The sequence below is a fragment of the Bos taurus genome, chromosome 3, assembly GCF_002263795.3.
Source record: "Bos taurus isolate L1 Dominette 01449 registration number 42190680 breed Hereford chromosome 3, ARS-UCD2.0, whole genome shotgun sequence".
In the NCBI taxonomy this organism is placed as follows: domain Eukaryota; kingdom Metazoa; phylum Chordata; class Mammalia; order Artiodactyla; family Bovidae; genus Bos; species Bos taurus.
The window spans coordinates 29272591-29292332 of NC_037330.1; the positions used below are offsets into that span (position 1 = coordinate 29272591).

General features: G+C 51.2%; 1 protein-coding gene across 2 annotated transcripts in view; it reads left to right on the forward strand.

The window, feature by feature from the left end:
- Positions 1–19742, forward strand: part of SYT6 (synaptotagmin 6) — a 66983-nt gene that overhangs the window by 42106 nt on the left and 5135 nt on the right. For both annotated transcript variants that reach the window (XM_015463497.3, XM_059885035.1), the window contains exons 4-6: positions 11190–11310; positions 16000–16171; positions 17357–17507. In XM_015463497.3, the coding sequence (XP_015318983.2) occupies positions 11190–11310; positions 16000–16171; positions 17357–17507 (444 nt within the window). The remainder of the gene's footprint in view (positions 1–11189; positions 11311–15999; positions 16172–17356; positions 17508–19742) is intronic.

Sequence of the window (19742 nt, forward strand, 5' to 3'; positions counted from 1 at the left end):
TCTTCTGGAACTTCCCCAAACTCTGCTCTCCTCAAACTCCTTCTGCCCCCTCATAGCCCCTCTCCCTCTCCGCCCACCTTTTAAAAAGTCATTAGGAAGAGATCTGTACCTCCCAGTGTGATTCTGACTCATGGATATTTGCCCAAAAGTAATGGTGCATGCCAAACGCTAAACCTCTTTTCAAGGGCAGGTTCCTGAAGGAGAGGCTGTGGAAAAGTTTCCTAAATAAAACCAGCTGTTTCCCTGAAGATGCTCAGATAGAGAAGCACTTGCCACCCACTGATGTGCTGTCGTGTCTGGAGGTGTCCCTGGGACCGAGCCCACCTCGAGGATCTCACCCACTTCCTCTCTCCCCTGCCCGCCCTCTGAGCCTGAGGGTCTCTCTCTTCTCCATCAGCGGGTCCCAGGCTCTCTGTGTCCACAGCATGGGCTGCAGCCAGAGCGTATGGAGTTCGTTTAAGCCGCCTCCATTTTGCTAGATCATTTATTCATAATGCTGCAAAGCCCTTGGGGCAGAGAGCACTTGAGAGAAAAAGCAGGCATGGAAGTCAGAACAAACAGAAGCGGCCCCGGCTCCCAGCAGGGAGCCCGAGCAACACAACAGACACAGCCCGCCCTTCCACCCGGGCCACCCCCAGCCTGTGGCGTTCTCCTCAGCCCTGCAAGCCCAGGCCCCCAGAGGAGCAGGGAACAGCCCACGTCAGCCAGCCTGGTGCTCACAGCAGGATCCCCCCTTGTGGCACCCCAGGAGAAGCACCCACCCTCTTGGCTCCTCTCCGCCAGCAGAGAGTTGATCCAGCCTTGGGGGATGTATGGGGTGGATGGAATATTGGTTTCTGCCCTCCTCCACTGCAGCCCACTCATCTAGTGGGTCCCAGATCCTGCTGATTGAGTCTCAGATGTGCCTTGCCTTGCTTCAAGGCCTTTGTAACTCCTGTCCCCAGGCCATGAGAGACACCCCAAGCCTGACCAGAGGAGTGAGGAGAAGGGACCCAAGAGGAGAGATCAGGACAGCTGGACTGGCAAGACGAGTGTTGTCTAGGACAGTCAGGAAGAAGGAGAGGTTATTTCAGGCAGTGGAATGAGCAGGGCCAAGGTGTGAAGGTACAGAAGAACCTGGGGTTTGGGAGGGGGAGCTGTAGAGAGACAGGATGTTGCAGTAGCCGAAACGGTGGGCTCTCGAACCTGGCTGCCTGGGGTCACATCCCAGCTCTGCATGGAGTAGCTGTGTGCTGGGGTGGAGGAACAGCCTTGAGGTACGTCAGGGTCCCCGTGAAGAAAATGCAGATAATCATAGCATCTATCTCATGAGGCTTCTGTGAAATTTATATGACTCGGCATGTATGAGCACTTAGGACAGAATGGCCCATAATAGGGCACCTGGACTGGAATGATTGGCAAGAAAGGCAAGGGCCAAATCACGAAGAAGCCTGAGTGCCCTGGATGCTGAGGGTGAGTGATTTTCACCCTGACTCCTAGACGCTCCAAGGAAGTAGGCTGAGGGGTTGAAGGTAGGAATTCTGGGTGGTGGTGGTGGTGGCGTAGTCGTGTCTGACTCTTGGTGACTGTTAACTCTGGGTGTTGTTGTTCAGATGTTAAGTCTTGCCCCACTCTGCGACCCCATGAACTGCAGCATGCCAGGCTTACCTGTCCTCCACTATCTCCCAGAGTTTGCTCAAACTCGTGTCCATCGAGTCAGTGATTTCATCCAACCATCTCATCCTCGACACAGAGAGATCACAACAAACTGTAGATCAAAACAAACTGTGGAAAATTCTTAAAGAGATGGGAACACCAGACCACCTGACCTGCCTCCTGAGAAGTCTGTATGCAGGTCAAGAAGCAACAGTTAGAACTGGACATGGAACAACAGACTGGGTCCAAGTAGAGAAAGGAGTTTGTCAAGGCTGTATATCATCACCCTGCTTAAACTTACATGCAGCGTACATCATGCTAAATGCCGGGCTGGATGAAGCACAAGTTGGAATCAAGGTTGCCAGGAGAAATATCAATAACTTCACCCTTATGACACCATCCTTATGGCAGAAAGTGAAGAGGAACTAAAGAGCCTCTTGATGAAAGTAAAAGAGAGTGAAAAAGTTGGCTTAAAACTCAACATTCAGAAAACTAAGATCATGGCATCCGATTTGCCATCACTTCATGGCAAATAGATGGGAAAACAATGGAAACAGTGACAGACTTTATTTTTTTGGCTTCAAAATCACTGCAGATGGTGACTGCAGCCAGGAAATTAACAGACGCTTGCTCCATGGAAGAAAAACTATGACCAACCTAGACAGTATATTAAAAAGCAGAGACATTACTTTGCCACAAAAGTCTGTCTAGTCTAAGCTATGGTTTTTCCACAGTAGTCATGTATGGATAGAGTTGCTATAAAGAAAGCTGAGTGCTGAAAAATTGATGCTTTTGAACTGTGGTGTTGGAGAAGATTCTTGAGAATCCCTTGGACTGCAAGGAGATCCAGCCAGTCAATCCTAAAGGAAACCAGTCCTGAATGTTGATTGGAAGGACTGATGCTGAAGCTGAAGCTCTAATACTTTGGCCACCTGATGCAAAGAATTGACTCACTGGAAAAGACCGTGATGCTGGGAAAGATTGAAGGCAGGAGAAGGAGACAACAGAGGATGAGATGGTTGGATGGCATCACCGACTCGATGGACATGAGTTTGAGTAAGCTCCGGGAGTTGGTGATAGACAGGGAAGCCTGGCATGCTGCAGTCCATGGGGTCACAAAGAGTCGAACACAACTGAGCAACTGAACTGAATTGGTCTCATTCTGTATTGTCCCCTTCTCCTCCTGCCCTCAATCTTTCCTAGCATCAGGGTCTTTTCCAATGAGTCGGCTCCATATCAGGTGGTCAAAATATTGGAGCTTCACATTGGTCCTTCCAACGAATATTGAGGGTTGCCTCATTTCTAAGCCACTTTTCATCCATTGTGTATATTTCATTTGAAGAAGAGTTTTCCAGCTACAAAACTAGTTTGGAATGGGGGGCCACTGAACGATTTGGAGCAGGAGAACCCTCTGATTACAGCGAGGAGGATAGATCCGAGGGGTTGGGGGCTATGCTTATGCTTAGTCACTCAGTCGTGTCTGACATTTTGCAACCCTGTGGACTGTAGCCTGCCAGGCTCCTCTGTCCATGGGGCTTCTCCAGGCAAGAATACTGGAGTGGGTTGCTATTTCCTCCTCCAGGGGAACTTCCCAACCCAGGGATCGAACCCAGGTCTCCCTCATTGCAGGCGGAGTCTTTACCATGTGAGCCACCAGGGGATTGGAGTAGGGAGTCAGAAAACTGGGAAGTCCTGGTATGGGTTAGAGCTAAGGTAGTGTGGAGGGGAGGGGAGGAGCAGGCCTCAGAGTCTGCGGACTCTTACAGGGCAGAAAAGCCTGGCTGGGAAACTGAGTATGGAGACCACAGGAGGGCTAGGAAGCTGGGATCCTATCGACTTCTCTTCCCCGTGCATGTGTGCTAAGTCACTTTAGTCATGTTTGACTCTTTGTGACCGTATGGACTGTAGCCCGCCAGGCTCCACTGTCCATGAGATTTCCCAGCCAGAGGACTAGAGTGGGTTTCCAGTTCTTCCTCCAAGGGATCCTCACAACCCGGGGACCCACTCTTCCTCAGCCACCCATTTTCCCTGCAATTCTGCTGAAGTCCTGCTTTCCACAGAGGAGAAAATCCAAACACCCCTCAGGGCCTCAGAGACCTGGCCCTGCCTCCCTTCCCCACTGCTCCCCTCCCCGCATGCCGCTCCCCTGGCATCACTTGCTATCCCCTCGTGGCAGTCCACCTCCTGCCTCTCTCAGGTCTGACTGGCCTCCCGACCGCTCTGTCTAAACAGCCTCCACCCTGCCCCCCACTCTTTACTCTCTGCCCCTGCCCACGTTCCCTCAGCACCCTACAATACTCTCTTGCTTACTTGAGTTTTGTCTCCCTCCCCCAGAACAGAAGCTCCTGGAGGGCTGGGACTCTGTCTCATTACTACTGTCTCCCTGTATTTGGAAACATTTTGTAGGCAGTAGTGAATGAATGACACAGGTGAAGATGGTCTCTGGTGTGGGTGTCTAGGCGGAAGGTGATGCTGTGGACTGAGAGGGATATAGGGATGGAAGAGCAGGTGTAGAGAGGTCTCGGTCACCCGCTGGTGTGGGCCCTGAGGCAGACACGCCAGCCTGGTCTGGGCTGCTCTCAGCCTGCCCTGTGGTCCACACTGCCCTCGAGCCTCGCTGGACCTCCAGGCCTCTGCTCTGTGTCTTTATGCACCCAATGACACCTGCCTGGGCACTGCTTGCTTGTTTCTTCTCCTGTAAGCTCTTTTCACTCACCTTGCTAGATCCTACCGAGTAGCACCCTCTCTGGGAAGCCTACCCTAAAATTCCTGGCAGAGCTTCTTTCCTCCTCTAGGGCCCACATCTTGTCCACAGCTCTCTTACAGCACTAATCGAGCCAGACGCTGCTGCTTACCTGTGTGCCTTTCTCTCTCCGGCCTTATCCCAAGCCCGGGAGCTCTCGATAATGGTAGTTGTGATAGTCTTAACAAATTATAATAGCGGCTAATGCTTTCTGAGTGCTTACTGTGTGCCAGGCACTATGCTAAGCACTTGGCACAAATTACCTCATTTAATCTTTATTTATCAACCTTAGGAAGTAGGTACTGTTATTAGCCCCATTTCACAGATTAGAAAACCAAGACTAGAAAAGGATTAAAGTAAGTTACACTCCTCATAAATGGAGCTGGACCCTGGACCCAGAGTTGCCTGACCTCAAGTCCACAGGCTCAACCATTCTTTCATCAGCCAGTATTTCCTGAGCTCTTACTGTGAATTGGGCCCTGGGCTAGATATGGGGGATTGATGAGTAAAACCAGTCCATATCCCTGCTCCCACAGAGCCCCCCATCTAATGAGAACACTGCATTCATCATAAAATCCCCACAATCAAATAGAAGCTATGGTTGTGGCGTGGGCTCTGAAGAGGTCTGGGGGGCTGCGGGGGTGGATACCAGTCCCGGCATCCAGCCTCCACATGTGACTCATCTCTACCCCCAGTTCCAAGCCCCAGGTCTACATAGAGGGATTGCTCACTGGCTCTTTCTTTACCTGTTGAAGCCAAATTGGCTTCCACCCCATCTCGCTTCCAGCCCCCCAGCCTCAGGGTAACAGCACTTCCTGCCCAGTGCTTCAAAGATCTTTTTATTCTCTTGTGACTTTTCTGAAAGTGTAGCAGATACTTCTCTGCTGATGCTGAGCGATTCAGACAAGCCACTTAATGATTAAGAGACTAGAAGTGTTCTCTAAGAGATGGGGAAGCATCGTTCTTGCTTCGCTCAGCCTGGATTCCCCAGACGGACGCAGAGGCATTGACGCCACTCATTGCCTATTTAAGAGGAAGAAGCCCAGCCCTGGAGAAGAACAAAACAGGTGGGGGGCAGTGGGAACTGAAGGAATGAGAGCATATGAAATTCAAAACAAAGTTCCTGGATACCTTGAGGTGGGTAAACAGACAGATAGCAGTTAAGCATCCTTGAAAGTGTGAAAGTGCTAATCTCTCAGCCGTGTCCGACTCTTTGCAACCAACCCCATGGGCTGTAGCCCACCAGGCTCCTCTGTCCATGGAATTCTCCAGGAAAGAATACTGGAGTGGATTGCCATTCCCTTCTCCAGGTATCTTCCCTACCCAGGGATCGAACCCCAGTCTTCTGATTGCAGGCAGATTCTTTACCCTCTGAGCCACCAGGGAAACCCTTAGGCATCCTTGGACCATCTTAATTGGTGATGGCTGATGATGAATTTTTCCAGTTTGAATGCTTGGTTTTTATGGCTGGCAGGGACCTTAAGGCTACAGCATCTGGGGTGATGCTCTCATTTTATAGACCAAAGCCCAGAGATGTGAAATGACAAGCCTGAGTACTTAGTGGTGGAGGGACTAAATAAAGTCCCTCCCTTTCCTGGGCAGTCCACAGGTAGGAAATTTTTTTTTTTTTCTATACTTAGGGCTGTGTGAGTGCATCAAGGAGAGAAAAAGTGCTTTAATGAGCTGTTGCAGATGGACTCCTGGGGAACCAGCAAGGGCAATGCGGCGCAGTGGATGGGCCTTCACAAATCTTACTGCCCAGACGTCTGGGCGCAGCAGCCAGGGGAGATGCTACTAGGATGCACAATGATGTAGGTGGACAGGCTTCATGCAATTAAGGACAGGATTCTCCAAGCGCCAATATCCTGGATGCAGGCCTGCCCCTCTCCAAGCAATAGCCAAGACTTTCACCAGCTGCTGCTGGGCTCAGACCCACCCTATCAGCCCCTTGGGTCAGCAGTCCAGAGGCCTAAGTTGGAGTCTGCTGCTTTCTGGACAGCAGTGACCTCTTCTGCACCAGGAAGCTCATTGCCAGTCAGGGGCCCTATGGTGGCCTCTCTTGACAGAAGGTGAAGATGAAAGGAATAATGTGCTGGCTGTTCTGCAGCCCCTGGTCACCCCTGGTTATATTAAAGCCAAAGCCACAAACATCCTCAGTGAGGATAAAAGGCTGGCAAGTGTGCAGGATCTGGGGCTGAAACCTCCTGAGAAAGCAGGTGGTGCTGAGATGACTCGGCAAGGCTGCCCATGGGGCCAAGCTGGGCCTGGCTTTCCAGAGAGGGAGATGCCTCCAGGAGATGCTGACTTTCTGACTGCTTAGCCCCATCTATGTACTCAAAAGTAAACTATTTATTTTCCTTTATCAAGTAACCTGGTCCTCTGCTGTTTACAAGGGCTTCCCAGGTGGCTCTAGTGGTAAAGAACCCCCCTGCCAATGCAAGAGACATAAGAGATGTTCGATCCCTGGGTAGAGGAGATCCCCTGGAGAAGGGCATGGCAACCCACTCCAGTATTCATGCCTGGAGAATCCCCATGGACAGAGGAGCCTGGCAGGCTACAGTCCATGGAGTCACAAGAGTCGGACATGACTGAAGCGACTGATCACACACTGCTGTCTACATATGCAGGGGAATGAATATTTGCCTTAACCCACTGAGCCAAGAGTAGCTGTTCTGCCATCAGGCCCAATCACCCCCAGCAGAAGGTCCAAGATCAGACTTTGGGCCACTTGGCCCCAGTTTCCTCTCTGCCCCCAAGTCATAGTGGACTCTTGACCCACTCCTTTTGCCTCTTGGGGCCCAGTGATGGAGGGTGGAGCTCACTGTTGGGTGCAGGAACCAGGAGGGGGGTGGGGAGTTCTAAATCTGGCTGCGGACTCAGCACCTTGTGTGCCCCCAGGGGCGGCTCTACCGAGGAAGGAGGGCCCTGCTGACTCTGTGCTGTCCCTGGGGGGAGCCATCTCTGAGGGCGGCCTACAGAGCCCCAGGGGATTCCGCTCACCCTGAGGGCTCTCCCACAGCCCCAGGCAAGTCTCCCAAGCTCACAAACAAACTAGCTTAGACTCCTGCGAAAAGACTGCCTTTGAAGGCTTCACTCTGCATCTGTCAGGTGGCTGAGTGGGAAAAGGTGACAGCAGCCTTGTGCTCACTCCTTTCACAGGTAAGAGTCACACATGACTGAGCGACTAAGCACATGCTCACAGGGACCCTGGGAACTTCTAGATTGCTTACCAGGGCCCTAACCTGATGGAAACGTTGATATGGAGAACCATTCCTTTCAAGGGTTCTTCTGCCTAAAGTGTAACCATCTGTGTAGCTCCTCTTGGGCTCTCAAGCATCTCTGAAGCACAGTACGGGTAAAGTGAAGGCCCTGCCCCAAAGGGGCCTCTAGTCCCTGGATGCTATAGGAGGGCTTGGCTGTAGCAAAGCAGGGACTCGTGCACCCCTGTGAGCACCTCAGGGGCAGAAAGTGTAGCAGGTATGTGGGGAGACGTGCTTAGTAAGGGCTGCACCCTGGGCAAGGGTCCCTGTGAGGGGCATGGCCCTGGGCCCTCCAAGATGCATGGGATTATCATCCAAACAAAGACAAGAGGAGGAAGCATGTTGGCCAAAAGAACCAAAGATACACCGGCCAGTTGGAGCAGAGGGTTGGCAAGGAGGGATACAGAAAAATAATCAGGGGAGGTGGTAGGACGGGACTAATCGTTAAGCGCCCGGAATGTAAGCTAGGAGGATGGGTCTTGATTCTGGAAGCTGCGCAGGGGGCGCTACCGAGAGCATTTGGGCAGCAGCCCTGGCCTATAAAAGTCTGGCCCCAGAGCACTCATTTGACTTCAGCAAGTCGCTTAACTTCACCAGTCATTTCCTCCTGCATGCGGTGGGGGTACTAAGATCACCCATCCCACAGGGGCTGTGGTGAGACTCACGGAGGCAATTTAGCAAAGGACTTGGCACGTGGTACGCATGCAATAACCTTGGTTCTTCTTGCTGTTATTGAGGCTGGATGGGTTTCTTGAACACTGGGCAGGATTGCACCTTGGAGGGCTATAAGGAAATCAAGGGAGTTGGGGGCGTCCTTGTAGCTCGGTGCCTCCTCTAGAGATGGAACATTCAGCCAGGTGCACTGCTGACCTGACCCCTGCTGCCTGAGGGGACAGTCACGCTCCCCTGTGCCACTTGCCGTGGGCCACTTCCTGTTTCTCTCTCCCTGGACTAGGGGGCTCCGGAGGGAGACAGGACATGCACCTGAGCGAGATGGAGATCCTGGCTCCTTCTTTCCTCCCTCCCTCCCTCCTCCTTTTCCCTCTCCCTCCCTCCCTCCCTCCTCATTTTCCCTCTCCCTCCCTCCCTCCCTCCTCCTTTTCCCTCTCCCTCCCTCCCTCCTCCTTTTCCCTCTCCCTCCCTCCCTCCCTCCTCCTTTTCCCTCTCCCTCCCTCCCTCCTCCTTTTCCCTCTCCCTCCCTCCCTCCTCCTTTTCCCTCTCCCTCCCTCCCTCCCTCCTCCTTTTCCCTCTCCCTCCCTCCCTCCCTCCTCCTTTTCCCTCTCCCTCCCTCCCTCCCTCCTCCTTTTCCCTCTCCCTCCCTCCCTCCTCCTTTTCCCTCTCCCTCCCTCCTTTCCTTCCTCTGCACCAGGTCTTGGTTCGGCCATTTGGGATCTTTAGTGGCAGCATGTGGGATCTAGTTTCCCAACCAGGGATCAAACCCAGGTCCCCTGCATTGGGAGCACAGAGTCTTAGCCACTGGACCACCAAGGAAATCCTCTTGGCGCCTTCTTTTACACCCCTCTAGGCTGCATGCCTGTTGAGGGGGACAGCACACTCTCCACCAAACATGGAGCCTTTAACAGGATCTCAGTAAATCCAAGTGGAAAGAACAAGTGAAGTGCAGTCTAAGGTCTGGAGGAGCCCGGGTTACCTTGAGATGTTCCCTAGGTGGGCTGCTATCCTGAGGGTCAGAGTCCAGCTGTGCCTCACACCAGCTGCACAAGCCTGGTCAGGACATTACACCTGAGTTTAACCACTGAGTTCTTGTCTGTGAGATGGAGGGAATAATGACAATACCCACTGCCTTGCACAGTCACTGTGAGCCTCAAAGGTGGAAATGCCCATCACAGAAGAGCTTCACAGGGCACAGTTCATGGGTTTTGGTCTGGGCTCCATGTACTAGGGTCTGTGGGGGAGTGCAGAGGAGGGGGGAGCTCTCTCTACAGTGTGTCCAGCTCTGCCCCAGCCAGACACCACCCTTCCACCTCTCACCCCTGCCCACAATACCCCCACCCGCTTCTTGTCCAGGAGCTGTTACTCCTGGGATTTGATTTGGGAGTGGGTTGAAAAAGGACAAATCTTGGGCTAGGGAAAGGGTGGGTATAGTGCCACCTAGAGGAGAGCATTGGGACCACATACTCTGGAAGGGGTGGGGGAATTATTCTGCAGGAGGGGCCAAGTGTCAGGAGTCTTTAGGAGTCTCCAGTAGAGGGTGGTTCTTTGAGAGAAGAAGAGACAAAAACCTTAGTGCGATCCTTGACTGCTCTCTTTCTCTGAAGTCACCTCCTCCAGGAGGCCTCCCCAGCCAGCCTGAAATCAGAGCCACCCCAAACCTTGACCTCTTCCTCTTCCACCCTGGATCTGGGGGCTTTAAGGGAGGAAACATCTCTACGTCCTGGAGCCCCACATCAGCCTCAGAGCCTGGGAGATTTTGCAGTGATAGCACCCTCCTCTGTCAGCTGGGGAACAGGAAGAGGAGCAGTCCAGCAGAGTGCTGTTTAATTCAACAGTCAGACATGCTTACTGTCTTTGAAGTTTTCCTATTCCCTGTTGCTCAGAAACTTCCCGGGATCCCTGGTCATGATGCCTCTGGGGTCAGAAGAGGCAGGAGGGTATATGCTCCAGGCTGGGTTCATAGCTGAAGCATGACCACACATAAGGACAGAGTGGATCCAAGACCTGGCACGAACATGGAATGGCAAGTGTGTATCTTCTTGGTCAGTGCCATGTCCTGAGCAGGTCCTGATTCCTTGTGCTTCCACGCCCAAGCCTGGAAGTTGGAGTGCTAGGTGTGTTTCAGGAGAGGCAAGGAAGCTGCCAGAGCTTCCCAGGTGGCGCTAGCAGTAAAGAACCTGCCTGCCAGTGCAGGAGACTCAAGAGAGGAGGGTTCATTCCCTGGGTCGGGAAGATCCCCTGCAGGAGGGCATGGCAACCCACCCCAGTATTCTTGCCTGGAGCATTCCATGGACAGAGGAGCCTGGAGGGCTATAGTCCGTGGGGTCACAAAGAGCCAGACACAACTGAAGCGACACAACTGAAGCACACAAAGAAGCTTCCAAGGCAGAGGGCCTTGTGAAGATTGACTGAGCTGAGAGCTAGAATCAGATATGCTGGGAGAGGGGACCCCTGCTGGCCAGAGTGGGTCTTGTACAGGATAGTATCGGGACCACAGGCCAGCAAGATGGGGAGTCAAGGGCTCATGTGACCAAGAAAAGTAAACTGGAAAATAGGGTTGGGCCCCCAAGGGCTTGGTGGCTTGAGGGGCTGCAGCCAAAGGGCACAGGTAGGGCAGGTGAGGTCAAAGCAGGAGGGAGAGGACCAGGACCAGAGTCTGATCAGAGCTGAGAAGGAAAGTTGAAGAGGACAGTGTCTGCTGAAGAGCCAATGTCGTTATCACTGCCTTTTATACCCAGTTACTCCCAGGACAGAGGCCAGACCATCCAGCCTTACAGCACTCTGCCTCAGAGAGCTTCTCCGGGGCTCCGGAGTGGCCCCGCGGCTGCACAGGAGCTGTGTGGCCCTCACCTGCCCTCCTGTCTGCTTCTTTGCAGGAAAGTGTGGATTTGGGCGAGATCATGTTCTCCCTCTGCTACCTGCCCACAGCAGGCAGGCTCACCCTCACCGTGATCAAATGCCGGAACCTCAAGGCAATGGACATCACAGGCTACTCAGGTACCTCTCCTACCCAGGTGCTTGCCATGTGGCCTCCCCATAGTCCCGACTTTAGGATGTGGAGAGATGTTGAGAGAGAAGGGGGAGGAATTGCCGGTATTCTTCGATTGGAGCACAGACCTGCGGGCATATGGCCTGGCTTTGAATACCAGTTCTGCCATTTCCTTGCTGTGTAATGTTTTGGTTTCATGATCTGAACAGAAAAAAAAAAAAAAAGTACACAGGTTGCTTTAAGAATAAACAAGTTAATTCATGTAAATGCTTAGAAATGAGCCAGACACCTAATAAGCAGTCAGTTGTTGCTCAGTCGCTCAGTCGTGTCCAACTCTGCGACTGAGCAGTCAGGAGATATTAGCTATTACAATCATTCTTTCTCTTGGAGGATGGAGAGGATAAGAAGCAAATAAATGGGAGGAAAAAATAAGAAGGAAATATCTTTCTGGTTGGTGTGAGGCCTCAGGACTTCTAAGGGTTATGTCAAGTTTGAGTGTCTTAAGTGTTTGTTGATCCATGAAGCCCTGCAGCAGCCCTGTAGTGAGTCAGAGTAACAGAGTCACTGAAAAGCAAAGTGCATTTGTATTTGAGGTTTTCCTGCAGGGCTCTGGGCCTCTGTCTCAGCACCAGGAGAGCCGCTAGGTACCACAGGAGAGACAAGTGCTGTTCTAGCAACCGAGGAGACACTTGTTTGGAGGCAGCCTCAGAGCTTGCAGGCTGGACACAGTGTCAGAGGTTTGATCCTTTCCCACGATTATGCAAGTTTTCATTGTGCAGGGTTTTGGGTTGTAATATAACAGCAGAGTCTCAGGAACCTTCTGCCCCGAGTTGACTCAAATTAGCCAAAGAAGTGGAAGAGGGTGGAGAGTTCCAAGGAGCAGGCACGTAGAATAGCCTGGGCTGCACTCAGATGCAAATGCTTGGTTTGTTTCCCTAAAACTCCCTCCTAAGAGGCTCTTCTCCAGATTCTGATTACAAACATAAATCCACTCCAGAGGTGCCTCTGAACTTGGCTGGGAGTATGTGGAAGATTTTCCCTTTCATTCTTTATTTCCTTAGTATAATCACAGTTGCTGCAAAGAAGTGATGATCCAGATGAACACATTTGGGCCCAGACCCAACCTGGTGCAGTTGGAAGATGAGATATTAGGCTTTGGAAAATGAGGTTTCAGGGAACGGTGGTCAAGAAATGCTGAAGTCAGGTGTATTTGTGGTGGCTTTGAATGCCTCTGCTCCCAGAGCTCCCCCCTACTGCCGCCTCCACGTCTCTGTGCATAACTCACGCCTTCCAGGCTGAAAGCTGCCCCTGAAAGTGCCTGCCCTGATGTTTTTCCTTCCACAGAAGCTACCACCACACATCAGAACATGGTGGGGAGCTTGAAGAACCTTTTCCAGCATGTACAAGGCTTTTAGACATCAGCAAGCTGGCTTCCTCCAAAACTGCAACCGATTGTAGATTTCATTTTAATAACAAAATAAGTATGTGCAGGGACAGAAATTCACCAAGGCCTCTCAAAACTGCTGAAGGAAATAGGATTTTGCTGCCCAAGTCCCACTCTGTCTTCTCTGGTGTAATTAAATTGATGTGCTAGAGAGAGAGTGCTTATGGCGAAGCCACCAAGATAATCGTGTGGGTTGTTGCACATCAGAGGGTTGGGGGTGAGAGATTTTTCTCATGCCAAGTTCCAACCTCTCTCTCACGATTGCCTCTCTTTTCTACCTGGGTTTGGAATTGGGTATTTTGTTTGTTTTCATTTGGAATCTGGTATTACATCTCAGCTTGATTCTGAAGATTCAGGGGTCCTCTTTTCGCTAGGAATTTCCATCTTGTTCACTGATGTAAGCAAGTGTCTGGGACAGTTCGTGAAACATCATAAGCATTAAATAAGTATGTATTGAATGATGAATGAATGGGTAACTTTGTCAAAGGGTGATGTACCTGGGACACTCACCCCAGGGGTCTCTCAAACTCGATCTCCTGTTTTGGAGGATAAGTTTGAGTTTGCCTTCAACCCAGATTGCTTTGCTGTTGGACTGAACTCAGGGGTGCATTTGCCTGTTCTTGATTTATATGACATTGACCTCTAAAACCAAGGATCTTTCTGTTCTCCTTGATCTAAACTAGTCATGAATCAATTCCCTAAGCCTATCCACTGGAACCATGACCATAAAAAACAGTACAGAATAATCATAAGGATCAGTATCCCCCAAAAGGATGGTGGGTTAGTACACCCACCCATCTCTGCCACATCTAGTCTGCACTACTTTGAATCTAGTGGTTACAAATGTAAACTTTGGAGTCAGACATAAATTAAAATCTTAGGCAAGTTTCTTAATCTCTCAAATCTCAAATTCTCTATCTGTCAAAGGGGGATAATTGTAAATGTTTTATAGGACTGACATTTTAAATGACATGATATACATAAATCTCTCAGCACAATGCCTGGCATATACTAAATGCCGAATTATGATGGCCCTCGTGACAAGGAGGCTGAAACACACTGCTGGCCTTTGTGCCCCTCCCTTAGCTGCATCTTAGGCTACTGGAGAGGACAGGACCTCAAGGTCATTTGGAGCCAGCATTCCACTAGAAGCTCAAGCTTCTGCCCCAGCGCAAACCACCCAGGGAACAGCCCTATCTCTGTTTAGCCTCTTAGGCGATAGTGAGATTATGTGTTCCTTCAAGGGAAATACCCACGGAATTTTATAAATTAGATATGCCTCACAGGAGTGAATAGAGGTGGGGAAGGAAGCTGAGAATCTCCCAGTTAGTCATCAGGCATTTGCCTAGTGGCCCAGGGAACAGGATTCAATCTCTGGGTTGGGAAGATCCCCTGGAGAAGGAAATGGCAACCCGCTCCAGTATTCTTGCCTGGAGAATCCCATGGACAGAGGAGCCTGGTGGGCTACAGTCCATAGGGGTTGCAAGAGTAGGACACAACTGAAGTGACTTGGCAGCACCAGGGGCAGGTGGCTTTGTCAAACATTTCTAAGTCCAGCCACGTGGGCATTTGCTCTGCTGTGGGAGTGTGTGGACATAGGCATGGGAGGGGATGAGCAGTCCTTGGCAGCCTCAAGCCTGAAGACACTCTCCAAGACAACGTTCACACTTGAGCATAGAGGTTGCCATGTCAACAACAGGTCTTGGAAGTAACTTTCCCACTTGTCTGCTTGTACCTGAACACTGTCCAGGGCATATCCATAGAGAACAGAGCCTGAGGACACGAGATAGCTGTCTCACGGCAGTTCTAGGAACCCCTCCTTCCTTTTTACTGAACATCCTCCTGAGAGAAACCTTGCCAATGGGTTGTCAGACACAGCAGGGTGGTTAAACACCTGGTGGTCTCCCCAGGTCCCCCATAAACCCAAGCACCCCCACGGCTAAGGCACAGCTGCTGTCGTCATGTTGGTTAGTCAGCGGCGCACCTGGGCACCTGTGGAACTGCCTTTAAGGCTTGAGTTTCTGATCAGGCGTCGAGGTTCTCTGTAGCTTCCCCAAAGCTGTGTACCTCTTCCACCACCTGAACAATTCCCCAGGGAGCGTAAGGTCCTCGTGCGTACTTGGGTGCCCAGGAGTTAGAGTTACATGCCTGTGAATGAGGAGCCAGGGAGCAGGCTGCTGGGCCTGTGCCTCCTGACAGAGCCGCATGAGCCCTGGCTTCTGGGCAAGAAGTTGTCTCAGCACATCAGTGTCTCAAAAGCTGTTATTACCTGTGAGTTGCCCTCCTGTGTCTTGAGCTGTGCAGCATAAATAACAATTATGATGGTGACCGAGACACCTGCACGGTGAGATACAATAGGTGTCGCTTCACTTGGATGAGTAGAAAATTTCAGGGTAGGAAGCTGACCATGAAATACCCATTCAGAAAACTAAAGAAGAGACAAGGATGGGAGGTGCATGGGAGGTCAGTAAAAAGACAGCTCTTTGAGGGCTGAAGAGATTTCAAGATCACACTGAGAAAGGAAATGGCAGCCGGCCACCCCGAGTCCCAGAAGGCGGAGGCACTCAGTCCCCCGGCCATGGCCCCCCTCCTCCACTGCCAAGAGTGGGCAGGAACCAGTTTCCAGGGGGGCCAGGAGCAGGGCCACTCCTCCCCTCCCTGATGCCGGGTAGAAATGAGCTTGAAGGAGCAATGAGACCCTTAAGCCTGTTGTCAGGTTGGGAGGACCCCACAAGCATCGTGACTGTCGCTGTTCATTTATTCTGTCTTGTGGCTACTCCTTGGGCATCATCAATTCTATTTTTACCCACTTTATCCTCTGGTTACTAATTCTGACAAGAACCCCTTAGAGAAAAGCCTGCAAGTAGGTAAAAGGAGGAGAGTGCCTTTGTTCAGCTTCAGCACCCTTTGGAGCCAGCCAGCCACCATGGAGCTGAGATTTAGGGTCGTGAACTGCGTACCCATGGGCAGGTTTCCTGTCTGATTTGGGGCCAGCTTCCCCATTAGCAAAAGTCCATTAAACACTCTCCTAGAAAGCCTGAGGTCGCTAAAGACTCTGTGTTTATGAAGCACAGAGTGTCCACAGAGACAGGTGTGCGACATAAATACGAGGTGGTTTAATTATTTTAACATCCCACTGATACCATCTGAGAACAACAGTAGGTCTGGGCTCCCAGATCCTCTGCCACACATGGTGCTCAAGGACATCTGCTTAACACGCTCCCTTCCCTTCCCGCTGCCCCCATGGGCACAGATCCATATGTCAAAGTGTCCCTACTCTGTGACGGGCGGAGACTGAAGAAAAAGAAAACCACCATAAAGAAGAACACCCTCAACCCTGTCTACAATGAGGCCATCATCTTTGACATTCCCCCGGAGAACATGGACCAAGTCAGCCTGCTCATCTCCGTTATGGATTATGATCGGTAGGTAAGGGCCTGGGGGCCGTGATTCCCTGCCCCTCACTCCCACCCCAGGACAGCACAGGGCTCCTTGACCTCGGACCTTGTGCTTCGTGTGGCTCAGGCACTCAATGGCCTCAAATCTGGCTCCACCCAGGGAGGTACAAGAGTTTGAGGAAGAGCATGGGTTTCCAAAGAAGCTCAAGCTTCACTTCCCAGTGGGCTCATTGCCATGAGGGGCTTCCCCACCCATCAATTTCCCTGAATTCACTCCTGACTCTTCCCGTTCCTCCTTCTGGCATCTGTTCTTGAGAACCCCTCCCTCTCCTCTCCACTCCCACTGCTACTTCCACTCCCGCTTGGGGATGTCTATGCAGCCTCCGAACTGACCCCTGCCGTCATCACTCCCTGCCTCAACCCAGCCACACCTTCCTAAAAGATCACTTTGTTCTGGGCCCTGCCCTTCTCAAGAACCATCAATGGCTCCTGTTGTCCAAGTTCTTCCCCGGAACTCTCAAGACCTTCCAGATCTGGACCCAGGGTATCCATCCAACTTGACTTCACTCACCTTGTATGAGTTTTTTCTCTTCCACTTTTCAAATCCTGCTCTCCTGTCAAGGCTGGCTCAAACAGATTCTCCAACTATTCCAGCCACTGTGCCTCCTTCTCTCTAGGTGTCACTTTGCTTGAAGGAGGGAAAACAAAAAAACAAAAAAAACATGCAGTAAAGCCTCAATCCAGGATATTTAGCACAAGCTCTCAAGGCATAGTAGGTGCTTGGTGAACAAATGTGAGTGATGATTGATGCTCTTGCTGAGTGAATAAATCAAATCATAGCCGCTGGGTGTGGAGACATGGTACTCAGAGCAGGTTGATTTATTTCCAAATAGCGCTGATGTCTCAAGCACTCGCTGAGTCAAATAAAGGAAGAGACTTAAACTCCCACTCCCCAAAGTCAAGCCATCTGCCCACCATTCCTGAGATTCCAAACAAGGTTAGAACTTTTTGCTCATCTGTCTGTGTCCAAAGTCCATCCAAGGAGGCCGGGGAATGTCTCACTGCAGCTGGCACCCTGAGGCCCTGCCAAGCATCTGTTTAAAGAGCTCAGTACTCTGAATTAGACCAGCAGGGTTGAGGCCCAGACTTCGGGACCTCCCTTTCTGAGAGCATGTCTGGTCACTGATGCCAGGCCCTCTGTTTCTCCCTTAGAGTGGGTCACAACGAGATCATTGGAGTCTGTCGTGTGGGGATCAACGCTGAAGGCCTGGGAAGGGACCACTGGAATGAGATGCTGGCGTACCCACGGAAGCCCATCGCACACTGGCACTCCTTGGTGGAGGTAAAGAAATCCTTCAAAGAGGTGGGTGAGGTCGCGCTTGGCCCTTGGCATGTTTGCTGCATGGCAGCGCGGGCTAGAGAATGGCAGTCGGCTGCTGCGAGACCTCGCCTTTGTGGGTCCTTGGTGGGGTTGGAGGTGGCTGGGTGCGGGGAGGCACACGCTTTTCACCCAGAGTGTAACAGGCAGGAAGGAAATGGAGGAAGACAGTGGGAACCTGCTTGACAAGAAGGCTTTGATGTGGAGTATATCAAAAGCGACCCTGAGTCCTAAATGGAAAATAAAAACTTGGAGGAAGCCTGGGCAGCTGCTCACCATGCCAGGCCAGGAATGCTTTCACAGAGCCCCTGAGCCAAGTCAGCCCTTTCAGAGAGAGCCCCAAGAGGGTGAACTCAGAACCTGGCAGAAAACCCCACCCCTGTCCAAGCAGTAAGTTCCCTGAGGCTCTAGCCAGGCCGTCCTGCAGCGGTTTTCACTGTGTGGATGGAGCTGGCCAGAGAGAGGATGCCGCTCTCATGAATGTGGGTTCTCCCCACTGCTGGAGAAGAGAGTGTGGCTTCAAGGACCCACTTTCCAGCCAGGTCCTAACAGAGATGTAATGGACACAGCACTGCCTGGAAGTCCCGAAACGGGCTCCAGGCCTGGCCCTTCTCCACTTGCTACATAATCCTGAGCTAGTTATTTCTTTCTCGACTGCAAAGAAAATGTTCCTTCCAGTGACACCTACAATCTGCCCCACCTCCACCAAACTCCACCAGTTTAAGATCCTGCTATTTATTACCTCGATGGTCCCTTGGCCTTTTTTTTTTTTTCTTAAATGGGTTGGAACATGGGTTGGGGTGGCCAAAGCCTATGGGCAGGAGTTTAAAACTTTGAGAAAAGTTTTAAACCTCATTTTGAGTCTTTCAGACTCGAGTCCATAACCTAGAAAGCGAGATGATCATTCACTCATTTTATTAGCAATAGGTTTCAAGCCAGGAAGTCTCAAGAGTTGTATAAAAATTGGAAAATCTACTAATAAAAAAAGAAACCACATGGCCCCTCAGCTTAAAAGCAGAATCTCCTTAAAAACAAAATATCTCCTTCCCCATGTTCTGTGACACAGAAAAGGTATGGGCATAAAACCCAGAGAAGCTACAGCTCCCTTTCCTGCTCAGGGTGGCCAAACCTGTTTCCAGCAGCACTGTTGTTCAGTCGTCAAGTCATGTCCAGCTCTTTTCGACTCCATGGGCTGCAGGCCTACCTGTCCCTCACCATCTCTCGGAGTTTGCCTAAGTTCACGTCCATTGAGTCAGTGATGCCATCCAACCATCTCATCCTCTGTCACCCCTTCTGCTCCTGCCCTCAATCTTTCCCAGCATCAGGGTCTTTTCCAATGAGTCAGCTCTTTGCATCAGGTGGCCAAAGTATTAGAGCTTCAGCATCAGTCCTTCCAATGAATATTCAGGGTTGATTTCCTTTAGGATTGACTGATTTGATCTCATTGGTGTCCAAGGGACTCTCCAGAGTCTTCTCCAGCACCACAATTCAAAAGCATCAATTCTTCGGTGCTCCAGCAGCATGAAACCTCACATTTCTGTCTCCTGGTTGCCTGGATTTTACCACAGCTCTGGAGCTATATTGAGGGAGGCCAGCTCTTGGGCCCTCCTGCTTTCCCAGAAGGCCCTCTCTGCAAAGTGGGGGTAAGGTACCCACAATCAGCCTCCACCTACACATGAGCCTCCAGTGGGAAGCCAGCACCTCATGACCGCAGTGTTTAGTCAATCTAGGGAGGGGGTGTGTCAACTGTCCTCCCCCTTTAAAATCCTTTGGAGACATTTAATGACAGAATAGGTACACTAGAATGCTCAGGAAGGCATGGAGGCAGGGGTAAGGAGTGGGAGCTGAGGGGTCTCAGGCACCACACTGCCCCACCTGGTCTTCAGTTTCCTGGTTGGTAAAATAAGGGGTGAGCTTTTCCCATCTCAGCTTTTCTAAGAAACTCTGACCTAAAATGACTGGGCGAAGAGTGAACCCACATCTTGTATCCCCTTTCTAACCTTGAAGATGCAACAACCCATTGCTGTTACTGGGTTCGTCTGTCCACATGAACTGGAGTAAGCAGTCAGTGGTGGCTGGAGTTGGAAGTGGGGTGCAGGGGAGTACAATGGAGCTGGGACTCAGCCCCAGAATCGTTTTCCATAATGAATACAACCTAATTAAGCCAAATAATTGATTCCAAGTCCTGTTTCTTTGAGAACTCTGACTCCCTGGTCCAGA